The sequence below is a fragment of the Populus nigra genome, chromosome 10, assembly GCF_951802175.1.
Source record: "Populus nigra chromosome 10, ddPopNigr1.1, whole genome shotgun sequence".
Lineage (NCBI taxonomy): Eukaryota > Viridiplantae > Streptophyta > Magnoliopsida > Malpighiales > Salicaceae > Populus > Populus nigra.
The window spans coordinates 8,110,075-8,128,891 of record NC_084861.1 but is presented as its reverse complement, the minus strand read 5'-3'; the positions used below and the strand labels follow the sequence as shown (position 1 = coordinate 8,128,891).

Genomic DNA, 18,817 nt, shown 5'->3' with positions numbered 1-18,817 from the left:
GAAAGAACGGTGTGCTGGAAGTTGTGGAAATTAGAAAGCCAGGTAGTTATCCAGAATGAGCGATGACTGTTTGTTAATGAGAAAGAATAAACAGTCTCATCATCCTTCTCTATATATCTACTAAAATCTCGTTGGAAACTATCAGTCAACGCGAAAACATGTGATAGCGCCATCTTCCTTAATTTATTTGTCCTCGTACTTATTTATCTGATTTTTAATGTTCTTGACAGAAGCTCGGTCCCGCTCTCTTTTGTCCCATTTCAACCTGTCTAGCCTCTCACAACCAATTTACTGGTCGAGGAGGCACTTTGTCAAGAATGATTAATTGTTTTTCTGATCAAAATCCATAGAGACTCATGCTTTCGAGACTCGTCATTGGGCCATTAGTCTTTCAATATTTGTAGCAAAAAAAAAAAACATTGTTAGAGAAATATTGGAGTGTCTAATGATCAGTAATAGATAGAGTCTTATACCTAACGGCCACCGACTAACCTAACCCCAAAAAATAAAAATAAATAAATAAATAAATTGTAAAACTGCTTAGGATACACCTCTTTCAGAGGCACATGCATTGCCAAACCACCGGTCCAAGTCAACCCTTTCTTCTTGCAAATTTCGAAGAAAATAAATACCACCATTTTCAACTGATCTCTCTTCCACATATATATAGGATTCTTGGGTATGATCTGCTCTCTCATTCGTTTTCAGTTGAGTAATTTCCTTTTGTTTTTAGAAACTCTGTATTAAGCTAATGGGGAAGCCTGGCCGTGATAAACAAGCCAAAAACCAAGGAGCTTGGTCTAAGCAAGAAGACCAGAAACTCATAGATTATATTCGAAAACATGGCGAAGGTTGTTGGAGTTATCTTCCGCAGGCTGCAGGTTTCTCCTTCTACTATATAAAACTTGTTTTCGAACTATTTAAAGTTCATTAACTATTTAGTCTCTCTCGTTTTATTTTAAATAAGCATGTTATGATTACTTAAGAACATTGCTAGAGAAATATTAAAAATATTTGGTTTTCATGTTGATTGATCAGGCCTACTTCGTTGTGGTAAAAGCTGTAGGCTAAGATGGATAAACTATCTGAGGCCAGACCTTAAAAGAGGCAACTTTGCTGAAGATGAAGAAGATCTCATCATCAAGCTCCATGCGCTCCTAGGAAACAGGTGAGATATATTCATATTCCACATTTTAATTCCCCCCCCCCCCCTTCAGTTTCAAATCCTACTGCTGAAATTAATGAAGAGACTATATATTTCCTAAATAAGAATTAAATTGCACCATGCATGGCATGTATCTTGACATACGATTTCATTAATGCTAAATTACAAGTCCTCTTCTAATAATTCTACAAAGAAAAAAATGGTAATACTACAACTACATCACATTTGACTTTTCTGTTCCTGTTAAAATGTTTTCAGGTGGTCATTAATAGCGGGGAGATTGCCTGGGCGTACAGACAATGAAGTGAAGAACTATTGGAATTCTCATCTAAGGAGAAAGCTTATAAACATGGGGGTTGATCCAAATAATCATCGTTTGAAACAGAATCTCCTGCGCCCTCATAACCCACCAAACCCTGCTAGTGCATCATCATCTGGACTGAAAATTCAGGCCATACTGCAGCCAACAAAACCTCATGTTGATAAGGATCAAGTATCGGATGCCTTAAGTTGCGTAGAGGATGATCCACGTGCCTTGCCTGACCTAAACCTTGATCTCACGGCGAGCTTTCATTATCCTTCAATCCCCCAAGTTGAAGGCAATCCAAAGGATTCGAGGCCACTAGATATTGCCCCTTCTCCCACGCTTCTTCTCTTTCAATAAACAATTAAAGACACCCGTTTAGGAGGGACTGATGATTGAGTTAAGCCTCATTTTTAAATCTTGATTGTTTGGAAACATCATATATAGGGAGTTCCGTCTTCCGGAAACATCATGAGAAATTAAAGAAGCAAGGCAACCTTACTGCAAGATCAGAAGATGCTATGTGAAGAGTTGATGGTTAATTTCAGGTCACTAGCTATTCAGAGATGAGTGATCCGTTGCTTGATGTTACCCGAAGTTCTCGATCAAGGCATTGTTCATTCACACTGGGCATGGATTCATGAAGGTCGTAATTAATTAATTGTCTGTCGCCATGACAAAATCGCTTAGTTGGACATAAATTATGATGAGCTAGAATTGCAGAAAATATGCATGATTAATATTTGAAAATTTGATCCTTGTTCATGTTTTTGGATTTTGTTCTATTGAGTATGTCATTCTGTTTTTACTTCCTTCAATTCCTTGATAAATTTAATCCCAAACCCTATGGTATATGTGGCTCAGGTCATAAGAAATGCGAATAAACAGAATGCAGCAAACAATTAATTAATCCTGGGACATTATATATATATATATATATATATTGGACATGCAAGCATAAGCATATCTATTACTAAAGGTTAATTGTAATTTGTCAATGTAAAAGAATCATTTCAATTTAAAAGCTAATTAAAATGACTAGGTAAGGTCAAAAAAGTAATACTATATTAATTTTCTATCATATTTTTTATTAAAAAAAAATCATCTCGATCTGAGTGAAGTTAAAAAATCTCTCTCTGTCATATTGAATTTGATAATAGACGATGTATTCTCGACTTGATATATATATAGATTCTGTATTGTTATTTTTATTCCATGCAATATATATTCGCTAACCAGGAAGAGGATTCAAGTGTTATGAATCCTGGCATAAATACATGCATGCATGTATCTCAGTACCGAAAATAAGATTGAGCAAGTTCCAAGCAATCTCTCTGATTAGAGTTCATGTAGAAAATATGTTACAAACTATTAATCCTGAGATATTAGGCTTGCATTCATATTTTTACCTTCCGTGAATAATACAGCTACCTATTATACCTATTTACCTGTCAAGGTTAATTGGAATTTGCTAAGGGTATAGTAGTGCTTATAATTCTAATCATGTGAATATAGGATAAGTAATTGATATTGCAGATTCAAATGAAATTAGTATTAATAATAAAAAGGAAGATTAAAAAAATTAGATTTATGCAACCTCCATTAATTAGACATATCACTTTCATTGATTTGATGATTCGGTCCACTCACGCAACCTTCAGAAACCAGTCAAATGAAAAATGACATCGAAGATGGTAGACAGGACAGATACTGGCAATTCTGTCCACAAATCTAGGTTTTTTTTATCTGATTTTCTATAAATTAACTGAATTTTTATTTTTGCTAAGAATCTCTTAATTCCCTCTCAGTTATTTATGGAGAAAAGTGATACTCTAATATATTGAGCTTTAAGGAATTTAGAAAAATGCACCACCTGTTTCTTGAATATCTCGCATTTATTTATCGTTTTACTAGCTTTGTAATGCAAAACTACTTCTAGTAAAAAACCCGTCTTCTTCCCTTCCTCATTACCAAGTCACTGCCTATAACACATTTGTTAACCAAGATTTTTTCTTGAACAAGAGTACAGAGTACACACTCATTCGAGAATGAAGATAAAGTTTGAAGATATATATGCTGTATTTTACAATAAAAAAATGGCTGGGAATTTATCATACCAAGTAATGTATATACATCTATGATTCTATATATCGAGCTTCTGTTCTATTACCACAGTTCGAGCAGTTGCACCTTGCATGTACATGTGCACCAATGTACGTAGCTACCAACTACATGCTTTGAAAAGAACATTGCATGCGGTAGAAACTATATTGGCGAACATATTGATCCAGCTACCATTCAATGGAACAATGTCATCGATATTTATCGGAATTTTTTCTCCGTCTTCAACTAGTTCTGATTTCTTCTACAAAAATTAATCTCCAATGTTCAGACAAACCAGAACTTAATATTTTTTTCCATAATAATCGAGAGCCTTATCAGTAAGTCAGAATACCATTAAGGGAATGGTATTTTGGATGAGAAGAAATACAGAGATATTGTCCTTCTTGCACTAGAGCAAGATGTAATTATGAAAAGCATGAATATTGAAAACTATACAAGGTGCAAAGATTAAATAAAAGATAAGTGGACATTACTTATTTTTCCAGCCTAAAATACGTTCAGATCCCCTAAACAAGTCACTGCGAGTGTATAAAAAGTTCTCATTCTTAGTCTTCATCCATCGAGCAAGTTGATGCAAAACAGTATCAAACAACTTATTCCAATCCAGTTTCTTATCCTCGAAAACCAAATCATTCCTAACGTTCCAAATCCTCCACAAAATACCGAGGATAATATTGTGAAAGTTACCCGCTGTAATTTTCCTTTAACCATTATACTCCATTGTAGTGTAAGGACTATGGACACCACTTATCTCCACATTGGTATGATATTGTCCACTTTGAGCCTAAGCCCTCATGGATTTGCTCTTGGGCTATACCTAAAAGGCCTCATACCAATAGAGATATTTGTCCATCCTTATATACCCATGATCCTCTCCATTTCTAGTCAATGTGGGACTTTGGTCGTATACCCAACAATCCTCCCTCGAACAAAGGACCACCGAGCCTCCCTTCAAACCTATCATTCATCCGTCCACTCTTTACCAACCAGGATTCTTCATTCTCTACTTCACCGTGTTGGGGTCAGGACACGTGTTGGGTATACGACCAAAGTCCCACATTGGCTAGAAATGGGGAGGATCATGGGTATATAAGGATGGACAAATATCTCCATTGGTATGAGGCCTTTTGGGTATAGCCCAAGAGCAAATCCATGAGGGCTTAGGCCCAAAGTGGACAATATCATATCAATATGGAGATAAATGATATCCATAGTCCTTACATGTAGCACCACTTGATCTATGCTTTTCGGCACATGCCAACTAATACCAATCCAATACATAAAACGCTGTCAGATTATCCAAGTGGCATAACAATGCAAGAAAAGGTGATTAGCATGTTCAGTTACCTCATTACAGAAAGGACATACAACTTGGCTCCAATTGATTAAATTCCTTCGTGCTAAGAAATCCCTTGTGCTGACTCTTCCCTGGAGAAGTACGTGAACATCTCCACCTTTGGAGGAGCTATTCCTTTCCACAATAAAGAGGCAAAAGAGAAAGTTTCAGGATGTGCATTTCTGTCCTGTATATTGGTGCAAGATTTGACAGTATACATTCCATGCCTCTCAGCTTTCCAGTATCGCTTATCCTCTTTGATAGGACTCAATCTGACCTCACCAAGTAACTGAAAACGTTGCTGATATTGGGTGAGTTCTGAAGACCATAACCTTCTTTTCCAATATAGCCGTCATATACCAAATTCCCATCATATACTCTCCCATTTCAGCCAAGCAAGAAGTCTGTACAATAGACAAAGAATAAAGCCTTGGAAATATGTCTCTCAGAATCCCAACCTGTAGCCATTTATCAGTCCAAAAACGAATCTTTCTCCCATTGCCAACCTTGTAAAAGCACTCATTTTTCAGCACAGATGAAGCTTCTAAGTTGGAGTTTATAATAGAATATATACCTTGCCAGTTTTTTGAAAGTGGGACTTTGAAGGAAGGAAGCCCATTTCCAAAAACAAGGTCTATATATATATATATATATATATATATATCCGATCACTATTGTCGCACCCGACATCGCGGCGGCCTTAAAAATAATTATTTCATGGAAAAGAACGGATTTCTGGCATCTTGTTCTTTGATGGTGAATGGTCTTTGTTTAAGGAGTCGCCACCTAGTATTATGGTCACTAGGAACCCTAACTGGTCAACAGAGATTCTATGGTTCGGGACTGGTTACGTAAAAGGGAAGATATTCACCCCTTAAACGTTCTGCCTGAGGCAGACTGCATTGCTGGTTTCGTCTCAAATTGCTAAACATTTATTATTTTATGTTATGATGATTTTGCTCATAATATTCCTGACTCTGTCGCCAGTGAATATTCAACTACGGATACCTCCAACTCTGGCGTTGGTAAATATTACGCAGTTATAAAACAAAATAAATTTAAATCCATATTTTTAATATTCCTGACTCTGGCGCCAGTGAATAAACAAATAAAATAAATTTATTTTTACGCATGCACATTCCTTTTTTATTTTTCTAGTTAAATAAAATAAAATACAATGAAAGAATAATATAAATTTAAACCGGTATTTTTATTCCTGACTCTGGCGTCAGTGAATAAACCAATAAATTTATATTGTTCTTTTATTTTATTCATGCATACATACTTTTTATTTTTTATTTTTTTAACCTTTTTTTGTTTTTAAATTTTTTTATTTTTTTATAGCTCAGCCAGCCCGGCTGGGCTCAGCAGCACTGTGCAAGTGAATTAAAATTCACTTGCACAGTGTAAAAGACGCTGAATTGAAAAGGAGAGCTTGCTTACCTGGTCTGCGAGGCGATGGAGACGGTGGCGAAGCTTTGGCTGGCCGACTACATCCTCTACTCTTCTCCTTCTTCGGCTTTCCTTTGTTTCCTTTTGATTCTGTGCCCGTATACTTTAGTTTTCCCGCAGCTCCTGAGATGACGAAGGAAACAATAATGAAGAGCCGGTTTATTGTGATGTTCTTTGAATGAATACTGGTCTTTCCTTTGTTTGCAGGGACAAAAGCAGTTTCAAAGATAATTCTTGTCACTGTGTGTGTGTGCTGCCCTTTTTCTCCCTTGCTCTCTGCGTTTTTATTTCTGCGTGTCTCTCTGTTCTGTTTTTTTTTGTGTGTCTTTTAGGGTTTTCTCTCTAATCGTTCTCCCCTCTTCCCCCTTTCTTTCCCTCTTTTTTCATACCCTGAGATCTGTATTTATAGTGCTAGAGTCCCTTCGCTTGTGAGAAACCAAGTTTCAATCAAACTCATTCTCTTTTTTGAAGTTTGAATTTGATTAAGAATCAAATTTGAAAGCGGATAACTATCATTATCTTAAAGACAAGGATTATCTCAAAGATAAAGATTATCTTGAAGATAGGGATTATTTTGAAGATAAAGATAAAATGATAAAAGCACATTGTAGTCCTTAATTTTCACGGAAGTTGACAAATCACACTTTTTATTGAAATAAATCTCTGATCTTTTAATTTTTCATTTTAAACCCTGTAAAAATTAAATTAAAAGTCAAAGGGCCAAAATTGGGTTATGACAACTATTTCAGGATTTGCCACCAGTAGCAAGAGAAGAATGTTAGTTACTGGAGGTGTTAAGATTTCAACCTAGCTAAGCTAGCACCACTACAACTCGGAGAAACAGTTTATTATATGCACTATTCAATGTGTGAAAGCTCCCTACTAAGATATCATCAATTTTAAAAAAACAAATTATGAAGTATAATTCTCAACAATCAACTCATTATTAAAAAAAATATATAAGAAAATGATTGAAATCAACTTAGGTTAACCAAAAAAAACTTGTGAATTGAGTCACGAAACCGAAATAATTTAATAGAAAGTAAATAAAAAAATAAAAAAATATGATTCTTAATCAACTCAATGTTAAATGATAAATTTAAAAATATCAATTAAAAAAAACTTGGGTCAACCAGGTTAACCCGCAATATAGATAATGAAACTAAAATAACTATATAGAAAATAAATTACAACAAATTATAAAACTCAATTTATAATAAACTTGAAGGATAAAAAAAGCATAGATTAAAAAAAACAATATAAAAAAACAGCATAATGAGCATTTCATAAGGTGATGCAACACCTTTAATTGCTGTTAATTAATAATAATAACAAAAAGTGGTTGGTGATTAGATCGTAATTCACACACACACACTCCTCCCGGTTGCTACCACACTTTTCGTTGTTTCGGTTAAGACCTTATTAATCATAAATCGCAGTCGATGCACCCAGTTATAATGACTTTAGGTCAAGTGCAGTACAAGTGATCTTCCACAGTTAAAAACGCAAAAACCAGAGAAAAGTCTCCCTGAGCGACCATCGTCTCGACGGAACGTGCTATGATTGGTAAAGACAAAGCACCCATGCTACCTACACATATTTTTGCCATACGGGGGTTTGGAACGTGCTATGATTGGTAGGTACGTAGTTACATACCAAATTCGCCAATCTGTAGAAATAACCTTTTTTTAAAAAAAAAATATATATTTATTATTGTCTCCGTAGGAGCATATAAAAGCATTTTAATTCCACGAGTCAACTTCCTTTTATATTTACAGTTGGCTGGGTAATATTAGTCTATGGGCCCTGACATCCACGACTTTACGATTGATCATGCCTTAGGTTCAGTGACGCTGCTCTCTTTTTTTTCTCCTCGTGTTGTAGCTGGCCGTTCTCAAAACTTATTTTTATTTAATTTAAAATTATTTAAAATCACTTTAATGATTTAAATTCTGTAATAAAAATATATTTAGTCAGTCAAAATTTTATATTTTTAACTACATATTCTCTAAACCTTTCACTGTCATGATTTTTTTATCAGCATCGTGGGTTTTTAAATATGATTTAAATCAATTAAAATATCAACTCATAAAAATTAAAATGATATAAATCTAGTAGAAAGAAGGTCAGGAATAGACATACCCACACCCCCGGCTCAAATAAAAACAGCCTGGGGGCGTGTGGGCCTGAAAATTTAGGCTTGCTTGCTTCGTTTCTTTGTTTTTTTAAGAGGATGGACAGCAACTCCTCCATAGGTGTAAACAACTGGCCACCCACTAGAAAAGTGGGCCGTAGTTTTTACATTTTTAAAATATAATTCTCAACCTAAAAATTTTTCCAGAGCATTTAAAAAACTCAAAATAATCATATTCTCAACCTCAAAACATCTTTTTATCATCCCAAAAATCAAACTAAATAGAATATAAATAGATTTTAATTTATTTTTTCTAGCATGACTAAGAGATAAAACAATCACCATTAAACTCTCCTTTCAAACACAAGTATATTAAAATCAAGGTTTTTTTTTTTCCTGTGATGATAATATATTGGGGTAAAATCTCTCTTTTTTTTCTAGTAACTTTCTTTTTTTATTTTTTAGAACTTAAAAATTGAAAAATAATGAAAATAAATTTTAAAAATTAAAACGTACATACATAAAAATATAAAAAAAAACTACATGAACAAAATTGAAATTTTGTTGGGCACTTTGTCCCCTGTAGGCCGTCTCATGGGTGTAGGAGAACAGTCAAATTCAATGCTTTCCTCGGGAAATGGTATATTTATAGGATGTATCGGCTACAACATCAATGATATAAAAATCCACTTCGATGGTAAATTGAAATTGCGATTTTGGTGAGGCCGGAGACATCCACTGCTTGGTGCTGCTCTTAACTCGGCCGACGTTTTGGGTGCCCGCCAAGAATGTACTATTTCCTACTGAATTCTGAAGAAAATGAGGTAGAAATATATAAGAACTGATTAAAAAAGAAAAAGAAAAAAGAAATGTGTTGTTCTTTTCCTAACCCACTGTTGGATCAACTTCGATGCAGGTGTCGAAGGGGTAGGGAGGAGGTTCCATTGAATAAATGTTTTAACAGAAGGGCTGATCTAATCGAAGGATTTCCATGAACACAGGCAGGTCGGTAAACCAGAGCATTCCATTGTTAATTTTTTCTTAAAATAAATTGAAAGAGCTGTGTTGTGGATTACTTGTTAAATCTTGAGTTACGCTTTGTTATAAGCTCTTAACATCCCGGGTGTGAAAGGGGATCGATACATTCCAACTGACGCTAGAGATTACTCTCGGCGCCGCTGCATAAACTAGCAAACACCAGTAAAAATTATTCTTCTCGGGAAGAAAACGATAACAAAGACAAAGGGAAACGTCTGGTCTAGTAAATAGCAAGACAAGACAGCTAGACTACACGGGTGAAGATTAGTTGATGTTGAAAATACGTGGATGTCCACCGAAAGAAACCATTTTACGAGGATATACAGCCAGTGGCCATCCACCATACGAAACAGACATCAAGTTGTTGGAAGCACGTCAAGACTTTAATGAGAGAGATCTTTGAAATAATTAGAAAGGTTCAACAACATAATACCGACAAGAAAATTAGCGATTAAACTTGCTGTATCGATTACAGTATACCACCAAACGCTCCATGCATAAACCTCCACCTTCTGTTTTGTTAGTGGATCCCACAGTCGTACAGGAAGGGATCGAGGGGCTTTTGTATGATTACTACTAACAACACAGCCCCACAGAAGCAAGACATGACTACGTGTCTCTATTTGACATTTTTTTATAGTCGGGGATCTTAAAGTTAATCAACTTAATATATATAAAAGATATCTTAAGTCAGTTTACGTGTATTGAATTAGATCTTTGCATCCTGAACAAAACTTTGCGAAATAAGATTTAAATAATGTGATTTGTGCTTATTAATAGTAGGGGGCAAAGAGAATTTAACTGGAAATCACATAAAAAATATATTTTTTAATCTTTATTTACTTTACCAACTCAATCACCTAGTGATAATTAAAATTATCTTTTTTAAAGTAGTCTAATCGGTTTTAAAAAAATAAAACCAAACTTAAATCATTACAAAGTCCACAAGTAACACATCAATAACGCATATCATTGTTAAGTAATATTTATCTAGTTTTATTTATTAAGGATATAATAGTATTGTTAGTTTAACCTATATATAATTTCTTTGTATTTAAGTTAACTTAAGCACTCATAATAAATATGTTATTAAGAATTCTAGTCTCCTTTTATGTTTGATCTGAATTACTTTAACATGGTATTAAATTCTAGTTGATCGAACCCTTGGCTTGTTAATTTTATGAAACTCGCTGCCCTTGTAGAAATCATGTTCACCAATGTCAGAGCCACTACTCATATCAAAATCGTTATCATCATCCACTTTCATTTCCTGTAGGATGTTCCAGCACGTTCAGTGCATTCCTTTGAAGCTTAACTTCAGATTCATTTTTCAAAACATCAGACATGAGTTGTTTGACCTATTAAAAGATGGAGGATGAAGATCAAGTTTTGTGCTTGCGGCTGAAGAATTAATATCTGAAACTTTATTTTAGATTCTTCAGCTTCTGCAATTTGGTATTTCTGTTCTGCCTCTGCAATTGTTTTGGTATTTCATCTTCTCTTCAGTTTCTGCAATTTGGTATTTCTGTTCTGTCTTTGCAATTGTTTTGGTATTTTGTCTTCTCTTTCTGTAATTTAGTATTTGAGTTAAGTTTCTGCAAAAAAAATAAAAATTGAAGTGATATTTTGTCTTCCGCTTCTGCAAAATCTAGTATTTCGATTGTCCTTCAGCTTCTGCAATTTGGTATTTCTGTTTGTCTCTGCAATTGTTTTGGTATTTCATCTTCTCTTCAATTTCTGCAATTTGGTATCAGCTTCTGCAATTTGGTATTTATGTTCTGTCTCTGCAATTGTTTTGGTATTTCGTCTTCTCTTCAGTTTCTGCAATTTGGTATCAGCTTCTGCAATTTGGTATTCTGTTATGTCTCTGCAATTGTTTTGGTATTTCGTCTTCTCTTCAGTTTCTACAATTTGGTATCAGCTTCTGCAATTTGGTATTTCTGTTCTGTCTCTGCAATTGTTTTGGTATTTCATCTTCTCTTCAGTTTTTGCAATTTGGTATTTGAGTTAAGTTTCTGCAATAAAAATAAAAAATTTGGAGTGATATTTTGTCTTCCGCTTCTGCAAAATATGGTATTTCGACTTTTCTTCGGCTTTTGTCATGACATCTACTACCAAAGAGATTGTTTGGTTACGTTGGTTACTTACTGATATGAGAGTTTTCTTTTCTCATCCTACTCCTATGAATTATGACAACCAGAATTCTATTCAGATTGCTCACAACTCGGTTTTTATGAGCGAACTAAGCACATTGAGATCGATTGTCATCTTACTCGTCATCGTCTCAAGCATGGCACCATTACTTTGCTTTTTGTTCATTCTTCTTTGCAGATTGCAGATTTCTTTACCAAGACGCATTCCATATCTCGTTTTTGTCTTCTAGTTTGCAAACTCACGATGTTTGTAGATGCCGCATCGTGAGTTTGAGGAGAAATGTTAAGTAATAATTATCTAGTTTTATTTATTAAGGGTAGAATATTATTTTTAGTTTAATCTATATATAATTCTTTTGTATTTAGGTTAACTTAAGCACTCATAATAACACACAGGGGCGGAGCTAGGATTATTTATTAGGGGAGGCCAAAATTAATATAACAAGACATAATATTTTTTAATTTATTATACATAAGTTATAAAATAAATACAAATATATAATGATCTTTGCACAAGGTAAAAAATTTTGAGCAATACCAAATTGAGTTAAAGTGATGAAGTTAATTTCATCTTCATCGTGAAAATTTTTTTGGTAATTTTGGTGATTTTACTAAAAATAAAACATTAAAAAAATATAATCAAGATAAACCAATAAAATATATCTAATTAATTAGAAAAAAATCATTATAACAAGAATTCAATAACAAATTTGATAAAACTAGCAGATCCGAGCAAAAAAACAAAAGGAAGCTAAAATAATAGAATTATGAAAAAATCTCATCAAATTCTTAATAAACATCTCAAAACAAGATAAAATAAATTTTAAATTTGAGGTTAGTGATGCTCAATTACCTTGATTTGTTTGATAAAAAAAATTAATTAATAGCGCTTTGCTTCAATTTTTTTGTTTGCTATTTATATTTTTAATTTTTAATTTTATCTTTTATATAAAGGCTGCAATTAGGAAAAAAAAAGGTAAAATCCATTAAGTTAAAAAAGTTATTTATAACTTTATATTTTTTCTTTTCATGTCCACGTAGATAATTTTAAAGTCAGTGAACTACAAATATATTTACTATTAGAAGGCCCACCTATTTAAATATCCCATCTTCTTACACTATCACCAAGAACAAAAAATACCTACAGAATTAGTCATCACAATTTTTTTTGCACGGCCCGGGCTCTAATTGCCTTCCCTTGATTCCGTATCTGATAACATATGTTATTGAGAATTCTAACTTTTTTTTATATTTAATTTAAATATATTAAGTAATATTTATCTAGTTTTATTTATTAAGAATAGAATAATATTTTTAGTTTAACTTATATATAATTTCTTTATATTTAAATTAACTTAAATACTTATAATAAACATGTTATTGAAAATTCTAACCTCATTTTATATTTGATCTGAATTACTTCAATAATCATAACACACGAAGGTAGAAATTATCTGGATGTGCTAAGTTGTGTTGCATCTTCGCTGTACATAGCATTTCAAGGATGTTATCCCATAGTTGGAATTAACAGCTCAGAGTGAGTAAGAGGGTTAGAATTATGCTTCTAGACACTTCAATACACCTCTGTCTCTGACAATTTGAATTAACCAGTATCCCAAACGAGATTAATCCTGTCGAGGGATAAAAAAATTAAAATCCTATAAAATTGAAACTTCTAATTTGGCATGACATGTTTTTAGTTTTAAATATATCATTCCTGTTTCAATTTAGCATTGAAGATTGTTTAAAAAAGTTTCATTAGTGCTAGAAATATTTGAAATTTCATATATAGTACAAAATTTCAAGCATATATATATTAATCTGGAAATTGCATTTTCCATAATTAATCAACAATTTATTATATTTTAGGACCCACACTTATCCACCTATCATTTAGCATATAAGTTTTGTAAAACTTTTTGTATGATTCTTTGTTTGGTGATTTTTTTTTTGTATTATACAACATTTTTTCTTTTGTAAATTTTTCTATTGTCTATTTTTGTGTTATTTTAAAATAAAATTGATTTTTTATGTTAAATTAATTTTCTGATATTTTTATATTATTTTGATTTCAAATATAAATTCTTTTTTTAAATATTATTTTAATATAATATAAATAAAAAATACTTTTAAAAAATCACCGTCAAGTGGGCTAAATAAAGTGTCGTTTGCGACAAGAAAAAGTAGGTGATTGGCCCGAATTTTAGGACATAATCCGTTGGAAGACAGTTTTCTAGCGATTGGGATAATATGATTAGTCTCTCTCTCTCTCTCTCGACCTTCTCCGCTACTCTTGACTTGACTTTTTTTCACGTGGATATTGGTATATGATCAAGAAAATTAGGAAAAGAGTTTACTTACTGGGAGCTGGCCAGCTATACACATGTTTCTCCGGCGGATTGGATACAAAAAATAATAAACAAATATTTTTTAAATATTTTAAAAAACTCCATTTATAATTTTGTCTAAAAACTCTATTCACCTCGGAATGGCTCGACCACACATTGCTGCATGCCATTGTTGCGCCGAGAATAGAGGCATCCTCCATTCTCTTTTTTTTTTTTTTTTTTTTTTTGATTATCGTGGGTGTCCGGGCCAGCTTGCGCGCACCTCGACTAATCCCACGGGCCCTGAAGTTAACGACCATGTAAGCCTCCAGTGGCCATCATATGAGCAGCCATAGGGTTTGAACCTGAGACCTAAGAGGGAGCAAACCCCTTAATCCCAAGCTCTTACCACTAGGCCACCACCTAGATGGTTGGCATCCTCCATTCTCAAGATTATAAGTGATGGAGATCAGAGACATTTAAGCTAAGCTAATTATATATCATTTGATTAATCTTTTGTACAACCCCACCGATGGACATCTTACACTTGACTTTAGGGCTGTCTCCTCGAGATTTAATTACGTTGTTTCGAAGACATGGTTGCTTGATTAATCAAATTAATTGCTCTCCGAGAGCCTTTTGTTTATTTTTTTTTAAAATCTAAATTCTTCAAAAGATAGATGAACAATTGTTTACTCTGTTTGTGTCTGATCAAGTCCATATATATATATATATATATTTGGTTTGTTTATTAATTCATTGAACAATTAAAGGGCAATAACTTTCTCCAACCCAAACGAAGTGCTTAATTATCATAGAAGAAAAAAAAAATTTCATTTTGAAGAGAAAAGTGACTTTAAAATCGTTATCAAAAGATTTGATTTTGAGTATAAAAATATATATATTCCCTCAATAATAAAATAAAACAAGGAACAAACACCACCTCATTCATTCGTTCACACAAACAAAAGCGCCACCTGTATTGCAAATAGCAATAGCAGCATCCTCCTCCGTGTCGTTGCTTGTTTTTTTTTTATCGTAATCCACTTCACAATATTCCATATCCAACCGTATACCCATCCATGTCCGCCCTCTCTTTTCTCTCGCAACCATCTCTCTCTCTCTCTCTCTCTCTCATAACAGCAACACAGCTTCGCCCGCGAAGCTTTCTCTCTCTAAACCAAACCAAACCAAACCTTAACTATGTTATGCTCTTGTCCCTGTGGCTTGTAGTAATAAAATAAAATCCAATGCAACAACAAACAACCTTCCCTCTTCTGTTTTTTCTCTTCAGCCTTGGACATCTCACCCTTAATTCTCTAATCTAATCTAAACTAACCTAACCTAACCCCCTCTCCTCCTCCTTACTAAACCCAACTCATTAACTGCCTACTGGACAGCTCTCCCTGCCAAATATGGCCGGCGGAGAGGACACCCTGGTCACGGCGACATTCCTTCTCGACCTCGTCCGTCAGATTTGCTCTGTGGGGATATCCGTTGCCGGCGATAAGAATAAAAACGACAGCGTTTTTAGAAAGGATTGCATGGATCTGGTGCGCAGGGTCTCACTGTTGACACATTTTCTCGAAGAGATAAATGGACACCTAGGGAAACTGGATGCATTGGGTTCTTCCTCCTCTTCGTCAAAGGAAATGAATTGGTGGTCTGATCTGGTCGCTGCTCTCCAGTCTGCTCACAATCTCCTATCGCTTGCTGGGTCTTTTCAATCCACTAATAATTCTGTATGTTTTCTTCCCGTTTCTTTCTTTTTTTCTCCTTTTAATTGTTGCTGCATTTTTTATTATTTTTATTGTTATTACTGGGAGCTTGAAAGAAATGAGATGGGATGGCCTAGAATGTTTGCTGGGCATTTTCATTCTATGCCTCCCACTTGGTTGATCTATTGATTTTTGAGCTTGAAAGAAATGAGATGGGATGGCCTAGAATGTTTGCTGGGCATTTTCATTTTATGCCTCCCACTTGGTTGATCTATTGATTTTTGTCTTTTAAATTGACAAGTGCTTGAATTAAATAATGTTTGAAGTCAATTATCCGGGCGATTAAAAAGTTAAACAGCAAGCATCAAATATTTTTTAGGTATATTTATGAATTTGATCACAGAATTTTCCTATAATGTAATGATTCTAGCACCAAATTTTGTCTTCTTTCCTCTGATGAAGAAGAAGAAGGAGCATTGGGGGTTGTTGTATGTGCTAATTCTTTAGAAAGAAATGCTTTGCCCCTCACGCTAGATTTTGGTCTTGGAAAACTTTTTTTTTTTTTTTTGCCAAAATATCGTCGTGTTCATGCACATTCTCTTGAAAATGTGGTGAGGTATCTCTTCTGAAGTTTTCTATACCTAATACCTTGATCTAATTAAGGATGGAACTGTCAAGAAAATTGTCACCCTTTTTCATGGCGTGACATGGAAACTGGAGAAGTCTTTGGCTAATGTACCATACGATCAATTTGACATATCAGAGGAAGTGCAGGAGCAGGTATGGATTGAGAAATCTGCAGTTTTCTCTTTTTTACACTATTGTCTGAGCTTGACTTTATGGATTGTTGCTCTACCAGGTTGCATTGGTGAGAGCTCAGTTGCGAAGAGCCACGGAAAGATATGGGTCTATGAATTCAAGGGAGGTGTCTTTTCCCTTTTCCCAGCAGATTGACAAAGATGTCGATCAGGCACAAAAGGGCAACAGGTTAACGGGAAGTTGTCATGTTGAGAATAGTGGCAGTGTCAATCATAAAGTTGCAGAAAACATTGAGACTTCTGTTTCAGGAAGCAATGGCTCAACAGACCGCACTGCAGATCTGGTAGCCAGTGAATCGAATGCTGTTGATTCGGCCAAGAAATATTCTTTGCCTAACAAGCGCACTGAAGACTTAAAGAAGCCCGACACACTTAAAATCCCTCATGATTTTCTGTGCCCCATATCTTTGGAACTAATGAGGGATCCTGTTATTGTAGCTACAGGCCAGGTATAGTTAGCAATGTCAAATACCAACATTTTTATCTTTCTTCAACAAATATTGCATGAAAATATCAAGAACTAATCTACCTTCATTATCCCTGCCTTCTGATTTTGTCTCTTTTAATTCTTCAGACATATGAAAGGTCTTACATACAGAGATGGATAGATACTGACAACTCAACATGTCCAAAAACTCAGCAGAAGCTTGAACATGTGACACTGACCCCAAATTATGTCCTAAGAAGTCTAATAACTCAGTGGTGTACAGAGCACAAGGTTGAGCAACCAACAGGGTTAGCAAATGGAAGGATAAAAAAGAGTGATGGATCTTTCCGTGTTGTTAGTGGGGACATGGCAGCCATCCAGGCAACTGTCCGCAGGCTCTCAAGCCGTTCCATTGAGGAGCGGAGAGCTGCTGTCTCTGAAATCCGATCATTGTCTAAAAGAAGCACAGATAACAGGATACTAGTAGCAGGAGCAGGAGCTATTCCTGTTCTTGTCAACCTTTTAACATCTGAAGATACGTCAATACAAGAAAACGCTGTTACTTCAATCCTTAACCTTTCTATATATGAAGATAACAAGGGACTGATAATGCTTGCTGGTGCGGTTCCTTCAATCGTCCAAGTTCTCAGAGCTGGGAGTGTGGAAGCAAGAGAGAATGCTGCCGCAACCCTTTTCAGCTTGTCACTTGCAGATGAGAACAAAATAATAATTGGTGCATCAGGAGCAATACCAGCTTTGGTAGAATTGCTCGAAAATGGAAGCACAAGAGGAAAGAAAGATGCTGCAACGGCCTTGTTCAATCTTTGCATTTATCTGGGGAACAAGGGAAGGGCCGTCAGGGCAGGGATCATTACAGCCTTATTAAAGATGCTTACAGACTCCAGAAACCGTATGATTGATGAGGCTCTGACCATTCTTTCAGTTCTAGCTAGCAACCAAGAAGCAAAGGTTGCTATAGTAAAAGCCAGCACCATACCTGTTCTGATAGATTTGTTGAGAACAGGAATGCCACGCAACAAAGAGAATGCAGCAGCCATTTTGCTCTCCTTGTGCAAGAGAGATCCTGAGAATCTTGCATGTGTAAGTAGACTGGGTGCTGTCATACCTTTGACAGAGCTTGCTAAAGGTGGCACGGAGAGGGCGAAACGAAAGGCTACATCGATGTTGGAACATCTTCGGAGGCTACAACAGCACTGACGAGGTAGTTGTAAGGAGAGGCATTTTTTCATAATCTTTAATTTTTTTTCTTAATTCTGTTCCCCAATTATTTGGCAAGGACTGCCGCTCATAGTGTGAAAACTGAGAATACGAGCGTGAGATACAAAGTCATTCTCATTGCTCTCTGTGTATTGTTTCCTTTTTTATGCGTGTAAAAAAAATACAGTAATCTTCTTTGTTATGGAAATTCTCTCGACATTGCCTTCCTGTTTGATCTCTTAGCGTAGATTTGAACCGAAGCATATTTTCATGCACAATGTGCTCCTTACTGCCAACGTCTTTGGGTTTATCTTTTCCCCTGGTTGCATCACTAGTAATAGTTCTTAATAACTGGCGGAGCGAGGAATTTTTTTTTTTGGAGGGGAGGCAAATTAATTTTTTTAAGGGGGGCAAAATTCAGAATTTTTTATTTTTAGGGCTAAAAATATAAATTGTCTAAGGGGATTAATTACAGAATTAACAAGGATAAATGTAATCGTTTTTTTTTTGTTTTTTTTTCATTTCAAAATCGAAATGGGTTTGATGAGTTGGGTTATTAAAAAAGGAGTGCCTATATTTCAACTTTAACGGTACCAGGATAAA

General features: G+C 34.8%; 2 protein-coding genes across 2 annotated transcripts; both read left to right on the top strand.

Annotated features, from left to right (window-relative positions):
- The first annotated feature begins 606 nt into the window (after positions 1 to 606).
- Positions 607 to 2,321, top strand: LOC133704799 (transcription factor MYB3-like). Its single transcript, XM_062129792.1, has 3 exons — positions 607 to 881; positions 1,039 to 1,168; positions 1,424 to 2,321. The coding sequence occupies exons 1-3, from the start codon at positions 752 to 754 to the stop codon at positions 1,827 to 1,829; spliced, it is 666 nt and encodes a 221-aa protein (XP_061985776.1). The 5' UTR covers positions 607 to 751; the 3' UTR covers positions 1,830 to 2,321.
- A 12,744-nt stretch (positions 2,322 to 15,065) lies between these two features.
- LOC133705091 (U-box domain-containing protein 11-like) lies at positions 15,066 to 18,442 on the top strand. Its single transcript, XM_062130183.1, has 4 exons — positions 15,066 to 15,775; positions 16,415 to 16,531; positions 16,611 to 17,018; positions 17,144 to 18,442. The coding sequence occupies exons 1-4, from the start codon at positions 15,449 to 15,451 to the stop codon at positions 18,212 to 18,214; spliced, it is 1,923 nt and encodes a 640-aa protein (XP_061986167.1). The 5' UTR covers positions 15,066 to 15,448; the 3' UTR covers positions 18,215 to 18,442.
- The last annotated feature ends 375 nt before the right edge of the window (positions 18,443 to 18,817 follow it).

What these genes read in the sequence shown, in the direction of transcription:
- LOC133705091 (XM_062130183.1), top strand. Translation starts at nt 15,449, where the DNA reads ATGGCCGGCGGAGAGGACACCCTGGTCACGGCGACATTCCTTCTCGAC. An exon ending in TTCAATCCACTAATAATTCT is followed by an intron (nt 15,776 to 16,414) that starts GTATGTTTTCTT and finishes GATCTAATTAAG; the next exon opens with GATGGAACTGTCAAGAAAAT. An exon ending in TTATTGTAGCTACAGGCCAG is followed by an intron (nt 17,019 to 17,143) that starts GTATAGTTAGCA and finishes TTAATTCTTCAG; the next exon opens with ACATATGAAAGGTCTTACAT.
- LOC133704799 (XM_062129792.1), top strand. Translation starts at nt 752, where the DNA reads ATGGGGAAGCCTGGCCGTGATAAACAAGCCAAAAACCAAGGAGCTTGG. An exon ending in TTATCTTCCGCAGGCTGCAG is followed by an intron (nt 882 to 1,038) that starts GTTTCTCCTTCT and finishes TTGATTGATCAG; the next exon opens with GCCTACTTCGTTGTGGTAAA. An exon ending in CATGCGCTCCTAGGAAACAG is followed by an intron (nt 1,169 to 1,423) that starts GTGAGATATATT and finishes AAATGTTTTCAG; the next exon opens with GTGGTCATTAATAGCGGGGA.